This window comes from Bremia lactucae, linkage group LG10 (assembly GCF_004359215.1).
Source record: "Bremia lactucae strain SF5 linkage group LG10, whole genome shotgun sequence".
Classification (NCBI taxonomy): Eukaryota; Oomycota; class Peronosporomycetes; order Peronosporales; family Peronosporaceae; genus Bremia; species Bremia lactucae.
In genome coordinates, this window is record NC_090619.1 from 4,205,724 (window position 1) to 4,222,676 (window position 16,953).

General features: G+C 45.3%; 5 protein-coding genes across 5 annotated transcripts; 3 read left to right on the forward strand and 2 right to left on the reverse strand.

The window, feature by feature from the left end:
* The first annotated feature begins 1,013 nt into the window (after nucleotides 1-1,013).
* Nucleotides 1,014-2,433, forward strand: CCR75_002883 (uncharacterized protein). Its single transcript, XM_067960980.1, has 2 exons — nucleotides 1,014-1,174; nucleotides 1,246-2,433. The coding sequence occupies exons 1-2, from the start codon at nucleotides 1,126-1,128 to the stop codon at nucleotides 1,458-1,460; spliced, it is 264 nt and encodes an 87-aa protein (XP_067819065.1). The 5' UTR covers nucleotides 1,014-1,125; the 3' UTR covers nucleotides 1,461-2,433.
* Nucleotides 1,226-1,534, reverse strand: CCR75_002884 (uncharacterized protein; the record flags this gene model as incomplete). Its single annotated transcript, XM_067960981.1, has 1 exon — nucleotides 1,226-1,534. One exon carries the CDS (start codon nucleotides 1,532-1,534, stop codon nucleotides 1,226-1,228), a length of 309 nt encoding a protein of 102 aa, XP_067818769.1.
* CCR75_002882 (uncharacterized protein) lies at nucleotides 1,601-2,485 on the reverse strand (the record flags this gene model as incomplete). Its single annotated transcript, XM_067960979.1, has 1 exon — nucleotides 1,601-2,485. The coding sequence occupies one exon, from the start codon at nucleotides 2,483-2,485 to the stop codon at nucleotides 1,601-1,603; it is 885 nt and encodes a 294-aa protein (XP_067819066.1).
* Nucleotides 2,486-4,171: 1,686 nt separating this feature from the next.
* CCR75_002881 (uncharacterized protein) lies at nucleotides 4,172-7,068 on the forward strand (the record flags this gene model as incomplete). The annotated part of the gene is made up of 4 exons (XM_067960978.1): nucleotides 4,172-4,580; nucleotides 4,655-5,051; nucleotides 5,110-5,356; nucleotides 5,426-7,068. 4 exons carry the CDS (start codon nucleotides 4,172-4,174, stop codon nucleotides 6,848-6,850), a joined length of 2,478 nt encoding a protein of 825 aa, XP_067818772.1. The 3' UTR covers nucleotides 6,851-7,068.
* Nucleotides 7,069-13,742: 6,674 nt separating this feature from the next.
* Nucleotides 13,743-14,876, forward strand: CCR75_002880 (uncharacterized protein; the record flags this gene model as incomplete). Its single annotated transcript, XM_067960977.1, has 1 exon — nucleotides 13,743-14,876. One exon carries the CDS (start codon nucleotides 13,743-13,745, stop codon nucleotides 14,874-14,876), a length of 1,134 nt encoding a protein of 377 aa, XP_067819064.1.
* Between the last annotated feature and the right edge of the window lie 2,077 nt (nucleotides 14,877-16,953).

The window sequence follows — 16,953 nt, forward strand, 5'->3', positions numbered from 1 at the left end:
TGAGCCCCCTCATTCGAAGGCTCATAGTTAGCCGCCTGACGATGATCAGGCGACTGTTCTGTTCCCCCTAAGTCGGCAATTTCGTCCGACTCCCATTCGTAGTCGACCTCCAAAGAGGGGTCACATTCACGTGGTGTATCACCACGTGCACCCGCAACATTTGGTGTTGTGGGAGAAGATGACACTACGGCAGATGGAACGTCTGCCGCAAGAGACAATAATGCGAAGCCCGCGGCGGCATAAACCGCAGCCGAAGGCGCCGCACTATTCCCATACCGCATGGACTTGTTAACCATGCGATAGAATTAAAAATGATGAGCTTGCCCAATCAACATCCTTTTTTGATAAAGTGGTCTTATAGTGACCACTCTTCCCAATGACAGTCAGAGTGATTGTTGTTCAAGGGAGGGGTGATCTAATGGGGTGTATCGTTACATGAAATTAACACTTAAAGGTTGCTAATTAATATATTATCTTAAAGTAGATAATATTTGGAAAAATATTACTTTACATGGTACTATTCTTAAAGCTGATCCATTGGTAGATATATACCATTATATCTACTTTCTCCGCGGTCCGGTCAGCGCTGGACGCGCGCAAAGAGAGAGGAAGATAAGACTTTTAATATATGATGTGTATTAGGTTATAATTAAGTTAGTATGAAGTAGATATACTAGAAGAACTTAATTATATTAATACAGTTTTTAATTAACCCTCCTGAAAGCGAGTGTTTTGAAGAGAATCTCCCTCTGCACGTACTAGAGCTTTGCTGGTCATCATTAGAATCGTTGCGAATTGCTCTATAATATAATTGGAAGCCCCAACTCCTTCGCGGTCCACTCGGTATCCTCTCGTCCGCTACTCGTACCCTTAAATTAGTAAGATGTTTTGAGGATGACGTCATACTCACCTTGATAGCGTTTACTTGTAGTATTTTACAATTAAAAGTAATGAGCAGTAATATAACAAAGACTGCGCAATTTTTACCCAAAAAATAGCAACGCTCATTTTCTTGAGGCAAATTCGGACTATTTTGATCATCCTTTTGTCGATACATCCCACCACGTGTGGGTTTTATTTAATCTTTTATCCCGCAGAAAGCATAAGCCTTACCCCCCCACAATCATGTCTGCCACTCGCGTAACCCGCCTGACGAAGGACGTAATGGCTTTAGGTATTCACCATGCGCCGCTTTCTTCTCTTTTAAATTCTCTCGTGCGTTTGGCTAATGTGCATTTCCTGTAGCACCCTGGAGCGTTCCTGGAGCGATTCTGACTTGCTGGATGGCGTGGCCTGCCCTAACGCCAACTTTTAAGCAAGAGACCTTGGGCTTGGCTCCCGCGACGCTTCCTGTTGCTCCTGCAGCTGCCGCTTCAAAGAAAGACGTTTTCCGCTCCTCCGGCAAGTACAAGTTTGTAAAGAATGAGATCGGAGAGGCTCCGACCCTCGTAGAAGAGTAAGATTCCGATAAAGCAAAGTCTCTTGTCCATTCATGGACATAACCAAGAAAGTGAAGCGTACAATGAGAATGCATTGTTAATTTCGTTCAGTACTTTACTATTAAAACTTACAGATTTCACGGCGATAATTAATATACGAGTCAAGCGTCTGTTTGCCGCAACATATAATCAACAAGACAGCGTGGTTTCTTAACGTTGGCTCGATTGGGTTTCCAATGGCGCTTGCGCATGTTGGCAAACCAGTTTCGCACCTGCTGCTCGGCTAGGCCTGTCTTGTCCGCGATCTCCAGACGCTCATCCGGGGACGGGTATGGGTTGTCTTTATGCGCCAGGAACCATGCGATGAGGAACTCGTTGCTTTTTCGATTAATGCGTGAACGTTTACTCATACCACTCCCACCCGACAGAATCATGCCTTGCGACAACGCATCGATGCATTTGTTCTCCAATGGCGGCGATATGGAAGCTGCAGTGCGTTTCTGCAGCACCGATGTCCACAGCTTCGCCTCCAGCTTGAGGGGCACGCTTATTGCGCTCTCCTCAATCGATGCCACAGTATCCACGCAAGCAATACACACCGATTGCCACATTCGCCAATAAAATAGCGTCGCTTTCAACATCATCGTATCCGTAACACTAAGCTCGTACATTTCAACATCCTCTAATATTCGACACCAGGACGTAGCCATTCCTTGTAGCTCCGAGTGCTGATACGCCGTCGCTTTGGCCCAAAACGTTTCCTTAGATGTCTGAGTATCACAATTAACTAGTAGTGCCGCAAGGAGCTTTGCTGGCTGAGCGATTAGCGTCATGAATTTGTGTGTAAGCGGCCAGAGGGCATGATCCGTCACACACAAGGTCAGAGAGGTCTCTGGTTTTTCCTCCATGATGAGGAATCCGTCAGATTCCGCATTATTGAATGTGGCAAATGAAGCAACGGGCGAGTCACCAGCTGTCAAGGCAGCAGCTTGCTGAGAAGTCTCTCGACTCTGCTGCCGGTAGTTGACGCGATTGGGGAAAGTCATTTTCGCAACTGAGGGATTCGGACGGAAGGTAATGCCTCGTCGCCGTTCTTTTGATTGGCTAAATTTCCACAATCTGCGACGCTGAGGAGTACCCAACCGTTTATGTAAATTGTAGCCATAGGAGACTTTCATGGATGCTTCCCGACAATGGTTGCGCAACAAAAACAATACAAACCATCGAAGTCGCTCGCAATTTATGGGACGTCTATTGAAAGTCACAATCGATTGCATTTATGGGACGTCTATTGAAAGTCACAATCGATTGCTTTGGTCGTGACCGTGCATGCAAGCCACAATTGAAATTGCCGATGACGAGAACGAGGCCCACGTCCCACGGCCTCGTTCCAAATGCTGTGAATCGAATTTTGACATGGTCGAATGCTACTTAAACCAAAGAGAGGAAGGTCTGTTTTGTTTCATGTCTTAGTGTTACAACGATACCTTAGGCTATCGTAGGATTCGGCGGTCCCAAACAAGTCACAAATTATGAATTTGCGATTCCTGTCTACACGAAAATCGGCTCGATAAGTTTCTGTGTAGCATCACCTCTTCCTGAATGCTTTGCACTGTGCTTGGAGAGTGGAGAAGCACATGACAAGTGATAAAGATCCCCACTGTACCATTTAAACATATTTATGTTCGGACTACTAAGCCATCGCCCATGAAAGTAAAGTGACATGACTTGACACTACATTGTAATAAATACAACCCTTGCGACTCAGTTAAACATTTGAAACAATTGTACTATCTCGATACTTTGGCAGAAACTTGTTGAGCTAAAGCCACTTTTCAGTCTACCAGGATGTTGACGAAGTAGAATTTTGTCCTGGCTGCGAGCGCGCTCTCTTGAACTTTGAAAGCTGAAAATGACGTCGTAAGTTTTTTTCGCTCTGCAAAGCTACTAGAAGGCATTACCCAAGAAACTAAGCGAAGACTTTAATATACGCTTGCAGCTGCAAACGGAATGTTACAGAAGTAAACAGCGCTTTGCCAAACTTCTCGATGCATTAAAGGATGCGTTGATTGCTTGCCTAATGGCGTCGCAGGATTCTTTTCTACATAATTCCGGTGCGCTGGGACTTATCAGTGACTGATTAATCGTGTTTTTATTATTTTCCGGGCAACTTTTAAGCTCTTATGGGAACTCGTGTCCCACGATCGACAATCAGTTACGATCTGACCGATCTGATGAGAATAACAGCAACGAAAAATAAGCTGTAAATTGCTTTTTGAGTAATTGAGAGATCTCAGGCAGTTGTACAAGCTGGTCGTATGATTCTAATACTATCGGTGGATGTTAAGAGGCTTGATTTCAAACAATGTCTCCAACGGACGATGCAATGTGGCTCGTTACCAAAGTTACAAGCTTAATCGTTTCCGTGCTTGAATCTTGTTAGTAGCACCGTGGAGCACGCCATCCGCAACGCCACCAGCATCGCAAAAAGTGTCATTGTTGCAATCGTGGCCAAATTAATATCTGGTCTAATAAGATTACCGCGAAGGCGCATGTAAAATAGAAAAGCATCGAGCAATATTAGAACCAATGGGTAAAAATAACATCGCATTGCTGCTTTTTTTCCCAACACTTTAAGCCCAACATACAAGGCTTTTCCTACATCCTTACTTACTTTCATAGTATATTATGAACCGTGCAAATCCGACTAATTGTCATCTCAGAATCTTACGATGATTTTGACCGACCAGGACGGCGACTACGAGGAGCTGCTACCTTTCGACGCTCCGAGCGTTCCATTAAAACCTCGACGCCGTCTGCAGCGCAAGGACATTGCTTTGCTAGCTGTTATCCTATTTGTAACCTGCTTTGTGGGCATTCGACCCCCAGCGCCGCGCGTCTCGAATCCGTTACTGGTGTCACGCAAGAGCCGTACGTACCAGTACCTTACGTACGATGACATCGACACCACGAAGCGTCAAGTAGGTTACAGCGTCACGTACTCACCTCGAGGATTTACGATTGATGGGCGACCGACGCTTCTTCTTGGAGGCTCCATTCACTACCCTCGCAGCTCGCCAGGCCAATGGAAGCAGCTCTTGCAAGAGGCTAAGCGAGACGGACTAAACCACATCGAAATGTGTACGAGTATCCAAAACAATACTTTTGTATATCGGAATTCACTCACTTGGTTCCATTGATTGTGAATATTGCAGACGTGTTTTGGAACCTGCACGAGCAAGAGCGTGGAGTGTATAACTTTGCAGGGAATGCAAATATCACGCAATTTTACGAGCTCGCAGCAGAGATGGGACTGTTCTTACATGTGCGATTTGGTCCATATGTGTGTGCCGAGTGGCACAATGGAGGTCTTCCCGTGTGGCTCAATTTGATCCCAGGTATGAAGGTAAGATCGTCGAATATTCCGTGGCAAAGAGAAATGGAGCGGTTTCTTCGGTACATGGTTGAGCTATCGCGGCCATTCTTAGCAATAAATGGCGGGCCGATCATTTTGGCGCAGATTGAGAACGAATTCACCGCGCAGGATCCGGAATACGTTCAATGGTGTGGAGATCTTGTGACACGATTAAATACGTCAATTCCTTGGATTATGTACGTTTGAAGCTAGTAGCCTTGCAATAATTATTGCTAATTGAGTGGAGTTTCGTAGGTGCTATGCCAATGCAGCGGAGAATACAATTTTGTCTTGCAATGACAATGATTGCGTCGATTTTGCTGTCAAACTTGTGAAGGAGCGTCCGTCAGACCCGCTTGTATGGACGGAAGACGAAGGCTGGTTTCAAACGTGGCAAAAAGATAAACTGAGGCCTTTGCCAAATGATGAGCGATCTCCTAAAGACGTTGCGTATGCTGTTGCTCGATGGTTTGCCGTTGGTGGCGCTGTTCACAATTACTATGTACGACTGGATCGTTCAATTTTGCTGGTAGTATAAACTGATAACAATCCACGTTTTTCGTTTCCATAGATGTACCATGGCGGCAACAATTACGGTAGAGCTGCGGCTGCTGGAGTGACAACAAAGTATGCCGATGGAGTAAATCTTCATTTCGACGGACTCAGTAATGAACCGAAACGAAGCCACTTGCGATACCTTCATGAAGCGCTAATTAAGTGCAATAGTATCTTATTGCACAATGATCGACAAGTATTAAAGCCCCATGACTTGCCTCTCGTGGATGGAAATCGACTACAAATCTCATCTTTGCAACGAGCTTTTATTTATGGACCAACTGAGGGATCAAATCAAGTGGCATTTCTCGAAAACATGGCGAATCAAAGCGTCCGCGTAAAGTATGCCGGCAATATATTCACACTCGCGGCATTGTCCATGATCATTCTTAAAGACGGAGTGCCTTTATTCGATACAGCAAATGTCCACGAGTCCTTCCGAGGTCAGCAGCATCGCTTGTACTCTTCAATTGTAAGTCCTGAAGCTCTCGATTGGCAATTCTGGAGTGAACTTAATGTATCGTCCACGGTTCCAAGAAGGCGAGTGGTTGCTGATCGCCCCATTGAACAGCTTCAATTGACAGTTGATCAATCGGATTACATGACGTACAAGACACGATTTACTATGAACGGAACGAGTGATTCAAATGAAAAGGCGTCAATCGTGAATGTGATTTCGTGCGAAGGGAGTAGCATCATTGCGTTTCTTGACGGATGGCGTCTTGGAGAAAGAAATCTTGCCTATCCTGGTGGCAATTGCTCTAAAGAATTTGATTTTCACCTGCCGGCCAGTATGGATCTCAATCGTTCGCATGATCTTAAATTGATATCTGTTAGTTTAGGTATCGACTCGTTGGGAAAGAATCACAAAAAAGGACTGACAGGCAGTGTTCGAATTGGGGACACGGACTTAGCTCACGGATATCGATGGGAAATGTTCCCGAGTCTTATTGGAGAACAGCTTCAAATATATCGTCCACAGTGGTTTGACTCGGTTTATTGGACTCCGTTGCCTACAAAAACTCGTGCTGGGGTTGCAAGTGGTCGACAGATGATGTGCTGGTTTGCGACATCTTTTTCATATCCTGCACCGCAGGTACTTGGAAACGGATTGCAGTCGTCTATTTTGCTTGATTTTATTGGACTCACTCGTGGCCGCGCGTATGTTAATGGCTACGATTTGGGGCGCTATTGGCTTATCAACGATCAAGGTGATTTTGTTCAACGGTACTATCATCTTCCGCGTGACTGGCTGTTTCAAAATCAAAAGAACTTACTAGTCGTGTTCGATGAGCTTGGAGGGTCGGTGGCCAGTGTGCGACTCGTATCGTCAAGGATGGTTTTGGACGATGAAAAGGCTTTCAAAGACTTTGACCGTTCAGTCGAAGCCAACTTTGCGACGAATAAAATTTTGAGCCACGTTGAGGTCAGTCGCGCGTGACCGTGGAGAGTGTTCGACACACGTTGCGTGTAATTCGCGCCACAGGCCGAAAAATGGCAATAGCCACACACCCCTTTCGGGATTGCCACACTCTCCCCGTTTGTGTTGAATAAGAACGTCACATGAAGTATTTTAACTGTATGGGTCATTCCACTACATCCAAAAATTATCAGTTATTCCTTTAGAATCGTCTTTAAATCGCCCCTTTGGCCTTTGGAATCATCACCCTAATTTTCATTAAAGAATCGCATAGCTGTAACGGAATGTATCGTTACATGAAATTAACACTCAAATGATGTTAATTAATATATTACGTAAAGGTAGATAATAATTGGAGAATATTACTCAACATAGTAATATTGGGAGAGCTTATCCATTGGTAGATAAGGCCATTATTATCTACTTGCTCCGCGGTCCAGTCAGCACAGGACGCGCGCAAAGAGAGAGACAGATAAGACTTTATTACATGTTTTGTATTAGTATATAATTAAGTTAGTATTAGACAGATAAGAACAGAAGAAGTCAATTATATCAAATATAGTTTACTTTTAACCCTCTTTGAAGCAAGTGTTATGAAGAGAGTCTTCCTCTACAAGTACTAGTGTACTTGAAGTGACGTGATGCACCATTCGCGCTGAAGGAAAGCGAAGTGGACTCATGAGAATCTGGCTCGCGATCACAAGAATCTTGTAGGGATTCTTGAAAAGGGTGGTCAGATCCGGCCCCGGAAGAAACCGCGTACGGATGGTACGGGCGGAGCCGACCAACGTAAAACGCTGGATGCGTTCGCATCCTACGTGGCAATTCTATTGTGTACGCATTGCCTTTGCGATGCAGTACACGGAAAGGCCCAATGAACTTGGGTTGTAGTTTATTGCTACCCACATTAGTGACTACACGCTTAGGTAAGTTTACCGTAGAGAGTAGTACTAGGTCATTAAACTTAAATGAAAGAACGTTTGCTCTTCCATGTTTGTCTGCGTTCCGTTTCTGACGGTCTACTGCGTTAGCAATTGAATCCTGTACGAAACGGATCACTGATTCTCGAGTCAGCAGAAATTCCTCTGCTGACTTATTTGTTTTGTCTTTTTCAGTGCGCTTTGTGCGCACTGTCATGAGAGTTTTCTCATCTTCGATGTCGATTGCTTCGATATCGACATCATTCGCGTCGTTGGTAACTTCGACGCGTGATGAGCATGAGCCAGAAATGGTTTTGCTCGTGCGAGTCCCCCCCTAAACAAGAGGATCCCTCTTATTGGGTGGGTTTGGGTGGATGGCGTAAGCCATTCATGAAATACGGTATATGCGCTGTAGACGCATGCATCGAATTATGATGGCGAATTGGACCATCAGTAAAAACTCGCTCCAATTCATATACGATTGGACGTAACCTCGAAGTATCTCTTCGAGGACGCGATTTTCGCATTCCGTCTGACCATCTGTCTCTGGGTGATCAGAAGTTGACATAGTCAGCCGTGTTCCGAGAGATCGGAACACGGATTGCCAAAACTCCGCCGTAAACCGTGGATCTCTATCCGAGACAAGTTCACGGGGTAAACCGTGGAGTTTGAATACCGTGTCGATAAAGACACAGGCACAGCCCGGAGCCGGGATCGACTCTGGTACTGCAGCAAAATGTACCATATTGCTGAATGTGTCTACAAAAAAACAAGGATTTTATTGCTTTTGTGATCGTCTTTGGGAAATCCGAAGATGAATTCCATAGATACGGACTGCCAACATTCTGCCGGAAGTGGTAGAGGTTGGAGAGGTGCACGGGATGAAGGGCTAGGCTTCACCCGTTGACATACCTCGCAAGCACGAATGTACTTGCGCACGAACAGATACTGGCGGGGCCAGTAAAAGTCGCGACTTACTGTGAGGTAAGTCTTCTCACGTCCACGATGTCCACTCGTTGGAGCATCGTGACACTCATACATGATGCGCAAGCGCAAATAATTGTGAGTTGGGACGACGACACGTGGGGTGTCGCCGGTGTCGGCTGTGTAATACAATAAGCCGTTGTGTGTTGTGGGTCGATCGGATGACGATCGATATAAAGCCCGTAAATCTTTTAAAGATTTATCGGATGGATTCATCAGATGATCCATTAAACGCAGAAGGTCCTTATCTTCTGCGTAGGCTTTCTTTATGTCATCAACTAAGGTTGATGACGGAACACTTGAAATGAGTGTTGCAACAGTGAGATTATTTTCACTGTTAGAATGCGCAGCCGGCTCGAAATCGAGTCGGCGTGATAACGCATCAGCGACGACATTAAGACGTCCTGGTTTATATTCCACGGAGAAATTATACTCTGTGAAGAAGGATGGCCACCTCGCCATTCTTTGCGAGAGGTGTGGGCTATTCACGGCCCAGTGACCATGCTTCATGACACAGTACTTCGAGCCCGGTTTGAGCTCGATCTCATGTCAAGTGCCTTTATACTTAGGCAACTCGCATGGAACTGTTTCAGCGAATACATTCCTAAATTCCATCAAATTCTTATAAAGGAATTGTCTTAAGAGACTCCCAGGATTAATTAGAATCTCTCTCAATCCAAGTCTTCACGTCGAGGACACTTCGGTCCATCGATGAGCTGCTGAGAACCCGTTTGTTCTCTGCAAAAATTACTGCTGACCGAATATCGCCTACGTATTTGTCCTCTGTGACGAGTACGCAGATCTGCTTGATTCTACCACTAGGCAGATCTCTCAAGAATCGCTTGGGTTCTAGGGTTGGTAATTAGGTTATCTACGAAATTAACTTCGGAGGCGCATACAGATCAAGAGTACAAGCGCCTACTCTTGATCCGTCATTAAACGAGACATTTTATGTCTCGGTTCCTGGGATTTATCTACAGGCTGCCGAGGGATCAATCCCTCAGGATGCTGAAATCTAGTCACTTCAGCATTAACTATTTGAGGATATCTCCTCAAGTACGTGGGGACTTATTCCCCTAACGTCTCCCGAATGTGATTGCGCTATCACAGTCGGGTCCTCTACGGTCAACTCTCTACTCGGCCTAGGATCATCGAGTTGACCATTTTGGACAACCGGTATCTTCCTTTAATGTTGCCCGCTTGGCGTACATTCATGTCTCAATCCACTCGACTTTTTTTCACGCAGAGCCCTAGCGGACTGTGGGGCGTCAAATTACTTTACTCGTCGCCAGTCGCTAGAGGGTCGCAGGCTCATATATGTTGAGCGCGACATTCCTCAAACGAGGAGGACGGTGCGTCTAGCGGCATCCGCATCGATATAGTGATGAAGCGCGTGATAAAATTTCACAATTTCACTACACGTTAAACGATTTCAGTACAATGATGATTTCATCGTACTGGTTTTGGATGACAAATTTGTTGTCATTCTAGGTTTACCTTGGCTCAGAAAATATGAGCCAGCTGGCAGCATCGATCCGTAACGATGCCTACCAGCTGTTCATCAGATGGCCATCTGATGAACGTCTTGGAGCGTCCACAAGCGTGTGGATGTACTACGAGAGAGTGCGATTGTCTCACTTGTGGTACGGTCATTAGTACGACCGCTTAAGATCACAGCGTGATTAATAATCACTTTGTGGAGTCAGCTGCTGGCTGCTGTGCGAATGCACAGGCAGCGGTGAAGGTCCATCACTCGAATCGCTTTTGGAATTTACATTGCGTCTAATGAAGTGGGAGATTTGAGATGGCTGTGCGCTTGGAAGCAAACCCGCCTACGTTTCCAATCGACATCGACGGAACGGGCAAGTGAGCTTTTAGAGGTCATACACAGTGATGTATGTGGCCATATGCAGACTCCAACTTTTAGTGGCAAGCGCTATTTCGTGACTTTCATCGATGGCAAGTCCCGGTACTGTGTCGTTTACTTGATCAAGAGCAAGTCAGAAGTCATGATCGTAGAGGATCTCGCTGTGGTAGCGCAACCACAGCTAGAGGTAGTTGGCGAGGATACTCTTCAAATAATATCTGTGGGAATAAGTCCCCGGAAATCTGTGGTCAAAGGTTCCCAGGTACCTTTGGAAATAAGTTCTAAAGAGATAACTGAGACGATTAATGTCTTAGTAATCATTAGATCAAGTGTAGGGATGCGTAATGACGCATGGTCCGTATATACGATAAACGGTCTAGCTCCGAGGAGATAGACCCTAAACTTAGCCAGTGCAAATTTCATGGCAAGGAGTTCCTTGTCATTCACTGGGTAACTGGTTGCAGCTGACGTGATTGGTAACAGACGACGCGCTCCGCGCAGTCTGTATCGTATGCATTAACGCACAGCCAATTGCGAAACCGCTGGCGTCACAGACCACATAGAATGGTCTGTCTTGATCTGCAAACGCCAAGATGGGCGACTGCATCAAGCTTTGCTTGATACCTTTAAAGGAACGCTGACAATCAGCGTTCCATAGCCATTTCTCGTCTTTTTTTAAGAGACGAGAGAGATGAACTGTTATCTTGGCATAATTGCGAAGTAGCTCGTTATCGTATCGTCCTCCAAGACGACACTAATCGGGAGGTCCAGAACCTATGGACCTTTCTTATGTCGAAAGCGAGAAACCTCGCTTTTCGAATAACCAGCGATTGCAGAAATGCAATCGCTGTCAAAAGTTAGGACACTACGCTCATGAATGCAGTGCCCCACGCCCAGTACCGAGAGGTACTGAACGTAATTATGGACCGAATGCCAAAAAGGGCAACGGTCGCGGTTCCGACGTTGTTGTGAAATCGCAACAGCGAGGCGGACAGCCATAAACGGTCGGGGTCAGAAGGGCTACAACGCCCTACTGATCCAGCAACCTCAAGAGATTTTACAAATCCTTGACTAAAGTTGCTCCAGACACACAATCATTATGCGTCTCTGCACCTGGCAATGAGGTATCCCTTATCACGTTGAAGTTAAAAGTGACAAGTGAAGCTTTAGCCTGTCTGAAGCTAAAGTCCTCCTGTTCCGCAACGAATATTGCTTCTTCAAGCGTATCCAGTTCAAAGCGGAACAGGTGGGTTTCACGAGACCATTCGTAAGACCTGCATGAACACCGTAATCAACGTGTGTTCATGGACTGGGTTGTTTGTGATACAATTCGCTAAGAGTCGTATGCGCTGGGCATAAGCGTGAACTTCACGCTTGCCTTGCTTGAGTTTCAGAAGTTCTGAACGAGCTCTGAACTCAGCCCTTGGTGGTTCAAACGTCTGTTTGAGCTGGGCTTTAAAAGCCTCTAGCGACCCAAAGACGTATGGGTCGCGCAAGTAAAGGCCTAGTGCCCAAGTTTTGGACGACCTGCCAATTTGACTAAGCAAATGCGACTTGCATTTGCTCGTCGACGATGTGACGAGCCCTTATGGCATCGATCAACTCGACAAACCATCTTAAGAGGGAGTCTTCTTCGACTCCCTTATATCAATCTTTAAGGTTTCGGGACGACGTGTGTGCGTCATCCCAGGTACAGGGATCTGTACCTGTTGTAACCTCAACAGTTCTGCCTGTTAAGAGGCTTGCTGATTAAGCAAGGGTACCTTCCCCTTCGTCTCGTCAAGTTCATTGTGTATGATTTTGGCGATGGCTGAATGGAGGGCATGTCTGTCCGAACCGGACAGCATGGCCAAGTTGGCATCGCCCCCTACAGTCGAACTCATTCGTTCGACCGCACTCCTTTCTGTGTCACTTAGAAAAGAATTAGCTATCACGCGAAACGTGATGCGTATTTCCATTAACATCTAACATGTCCATGTTAAATGTGGGAAATGTGGTCCTTGGACGGACTACCAAGTGCTACCAGGTGTAACTGGGCAATGCCGACTTGTACTGCTTCAGCACAAGTCCACTTCGCACTGCCTCAGTTCGCGTGGTGCCTCACGTCACTTCACGTACACTAGTACGTGCAGAGGAAGACTCTCTTTAAAACACTTGCTTTAAAGAGGGTTATTTAAGAACTGCATCTAATATAATTAAGTTCTTCTGTTTTTATCTATTTAATACTAACTTAATTATCAATTAATACAAAATATGTAATAAAGTCTTACCTGTCTCTCTCTGTGCGCGCGTCCTGTGCTGACTGGACCGCGGAGCAAGTAGATATAATAGCCTATATCTGCCAATGGATAAGCTTCCCCAATATTACTATTTAAAGTAATATTTTTCCAAATATTTTCTACCTTTTATAGAATATATTAACTAATAACCTTCAAGTGTTAATTACATGCAACGATAACCCCGTTACATAACTTCTCAATCATTATTACGGATTTTATTTATGCTCGATCGACTTTTGATTGCGTTGTTTTTAATCCTTTTACACTTGGTGTGATGCATCGTTTTGGCGCAAAGAGTTGTAGAGTCGTCCAATGGCATCAGAAGAATATTCGATACGTGTATCGATAAGTTATCCTCATGAAGCGTAACTATTACCTGTTCTAACAGTGTATCGTAATTTTTCTCATTGGAAGGGTATGTAAAAGCCTTTTGCAATCGGTAAAAAATGGTCTTTTCGGTAAACAATTTTCGTCCCATCGTAGAGCTAAGATAAGCTCCATTCTACTGCTGTTTGACGAAGTAATGCTTTCAAGCAGGCGACCTACCTGGCGCATAGAAGCGCGCTCACAAAGGCCTCTAACAAACAAAGCCATCTTGTTTTAGCCTTGCTGCCTTTGTCGCGGAAGCCAACTATTCGCCATCGCCTATACCCATTTTATTTCTGATGCAGCTTTAATCGTTCACACAAGACCCGTTTGCCGTAAAATTATGAGACAGATAAAATAGATTGTATAGGGATCAATCAATTGCTATGGATGCCATCATCTCGTGATTGAAACAACGGACGACGACAATTGGATCACAATTGCAACTGCCACACTTTGTCAATTTGCTAAACGCTTGCAACGACGCACTCGGCGTAATGGTATTCTCATCCTCGATCGTCGGCATCGTAGCGCTTGCGTCGGCTTACTTTGCGGCTTCGACGGCAGCGCAGGACATGCCGATCCCGTGGGACGGCACTGGAAAGGGGCTTGATGTTGCGACTTTAAATAAAAAGTTCATGATTCACATCCTGACAATGCGCAATGGCGCCGAGAATGGCAATGTCACGAAATATGTGGCAATCGAGGAAAATGGTCGGGCACCGGCCTACAATGGTGACTCGAGCGTGATTGAAATTGGTGTTGACGCGGAAGCCATTTTTCAGCAGCAAAAAACCTTTCGTCGTTCCGAGTTGGTGCAAAATATTGCCGCTAATACAAAAGGCACGACATTCTTCCGTACAAGTGTCATGAAGCCAGAGGCGATTGTAAATCCCTATGCGTGGCAAATTATCTTTCCTGAATCGCACTGTTTTGAAATTCGTATCGATGCGTCTGTAACCCCTCCTAAGATCATTTATCTTAACGGCGGGAGTACCGACCCCAAGTGGGAGACGGAATTCGTGCCTGGGACATGGTATAACTTTGGCATTGGCATTACGGCAGGTGCAGGATGTGAGATGGAGTTTTACGTAAGTGAGGGCGATCAAGACCTTGAGCTAGAAGCCACTCACACCGTACCCTCTGCATGTACCCCGAATTATGAGTTCCACTTTGGATTGCTGACATTAAGTGGCAGCGACAAAGAACCAATGATGGAGGCGAAAGACGTCTTGCATTACAATGCCGTGACGGTCACGGATGAGGTTTCAACGACCGGAGCTGGCTCGTCGTCTGGCACGAAGGCGGGGGGTAAAAAGAATTTATTGGCCAAGTCGGAGGAAGAGACTGAGTCTGAGACCCCCGTCGAAACTCCTGCTGAGGCACCTACAACCAATGAGACGCCTGAGACGCCTGAGACGCCTTTGGCCGAAGAGACGCCTCCTACTAGTGAGACGCCTCCTACTAGTGAGACGCCTCCTACTAGTGAGACGCCTCCTACTAGCGAGACGCCTCCTACTAGTGAGACGCCGCCAATGGAGGAGATGCCGCCAATGGAGGAGATGCCGCCGATGGAACCTTACGGGAATACGGCTACCAAATCATCGAGCTGTATCCGCAGAAGAAATTAACAACGTTGGGGTCTCAAGCTTCATCGCTTACAACGGGGTGCCCCTTTTTACGAGAAATGCATCCGCATACAGAACACAACTTGCTTTAGAAGTACGTGGAAGTTTTAAAGAGCCTGTTATTTTTTCCCTTAAGTTTGGTTAACAATCCTTTAAAATTTTACGTCATAAAACGGGGCACGCCTTTGCGGCACAAACGAACAAACAAAGCGATTGCAGCATGCGTCGAAATACAGTGGTAAGAACAGTACCAATCTACTCACCTAATTCGAAAAGCATAAAAACTAGTTTCCAGCCACCCTCATTGAAAAAGGTACTTCAAGGAAGATTTGCACTGTAAACTAAGGAAGCTGCGGTGGTAATGCGCAATAGCGGCATTACTGTGACTATTCACTTCGCACTGCTTCAGTGCGAGTGGTGCTTCACGTCACTTCTCGTACACTACTACGTGCAGAGGACGACTCTCTTTAAAACACGTGAAAGTAAACTTTATTTAACATAATAAAAAGCTTCTGTTTCTTCTATTTAATGCTAACTTAATATATACTCACACAAACATGTAATAACGTCTTATCTGTCTCTCACTTTTGCGCGCGTCCAGTGCTGATTAGACCGCGTGTAGCGGAGCTACCTCGCCCTTAAAGTCAGAGAAAGACTTTAAAACTGAGCGAGTCACTTAGTTCTATTGAACTAATGGGTTTAACAACTCAGGGAGTCGTACAAGCTATTAAAGCTTAAGGAATCCTAGTTCAAGGGATTAAGTGTAATGGGGCACTACGACTCGTACTGTTTCAGTACAAGTCCACTTCGCACCGCTTCAGTTGCGAGTGGTGTCTACGTTATTTCACGTACACTAGTACGTGCAGAGGAAGACTTCTCTTAAGGCAAATAGCTTTAAGAGGGTAAAATGAAAACTGTATTAAATATAATTAAGTGTCTCTTGATCTATCTTTGCAAATGCTAACTTAATTATAATCTAATACTAAACATGTAATTGAATTCTTATCTCTATCTTATCTGTAACTCTCTCTTTGATTACTCCTACAGCTGATTTGTCTGCGGAAGAAATAGGTATAATGGTCTATGCCTATTTATTGATAAGAATTCTGAATATTACTATATAAAGTAATATCCTGCAAATATTATTTACCTTTTAGATAATATATTAATTAACAACCTTAAAGTGTTAATTTCATGTAACGATACACCACGTTACATCACCCTCCCTTAAACGACAATCACTCTGAATGTCATTGGATGGAGTGGTCGCTATGTGACCACTTAATTTTTAAAACGATGTTTATTGGTCAGATCCATTATTTTAAATTCCATCGCATGAAGTAGCAACTCATGCAGGGTGACGATAGTGTTGCGCCTTCGGCTGCGGTTCGTGCAGCCGCGGGTGACGCATTGCTATCTCTTGCGGCAGATGGAACGTCTGCCGTAGTGTCTTCCACTCGCACAACACTAGATGTTGCGAGTGCAAGTGGTGATTCACCACGTGAATACGACCCCTCTTTGGAGGTCGACTACGAATGCGAGTCGGATGAAGTGGCCGACTCGGGGAGAATGGAACAGCCACCTGATATCCGTCAGGCGGCTGAATATGAGCCTTCAAATGAGACGGCTCATTCTGATAGACGAGTAAACAGTCTATTTGGATCCAACGATGAGGATGATCCCTCATCGCCGGTACGATCTCGCATACGGTCACCTGCTCGTGTCTCTGTGCAAGGTGACGACGATGGCGTAAGCCATCGTAAGAAAAGTTCTTGGGGTACCCCTGCTTCAGTGGGTACCACTCAGGGGAGTGAAGACAATAAAATGTCTCATCTCGCCCCTGAAAAGAAGCCGTGGCTTTTGCCAGAACGGCTTATCAATAGCTTGTCTGGAGAAACTACTCCTCACAATAAATGTCCCGTATTTATTGCGATAAAGCTACATGGGCTTGATCCCAGCGCGAAGAACTTTCGCGCTGAGGAAGATTTCTATCTCGATGCTTTTCTTAAGCATCGATGGTTTAGTGGCAACAATAAGCGAGATAAAGTCTCGCTTATGCAAGCTTGGAGTGCGTTCATTC

What these genes read in the sequence shown, in the direction of transcription:
- CCR75_002883 (XM_067960980.1), top strand. Translation starts at nt 1,126, where the DNA reads ATGTCTGCCACTCGCGTAACCCGCCTGACGAAGGACGTAATGGCTTTA. An exon ending in GAAGGACGTAATGGCTTTAG is followed by an intron (nt 1,175 to 1,245) that starts GTATTCACCATG and finishes CATTTCCTGTAG; the next exon opens with CACCCTGGAGCGTTCCTGGA.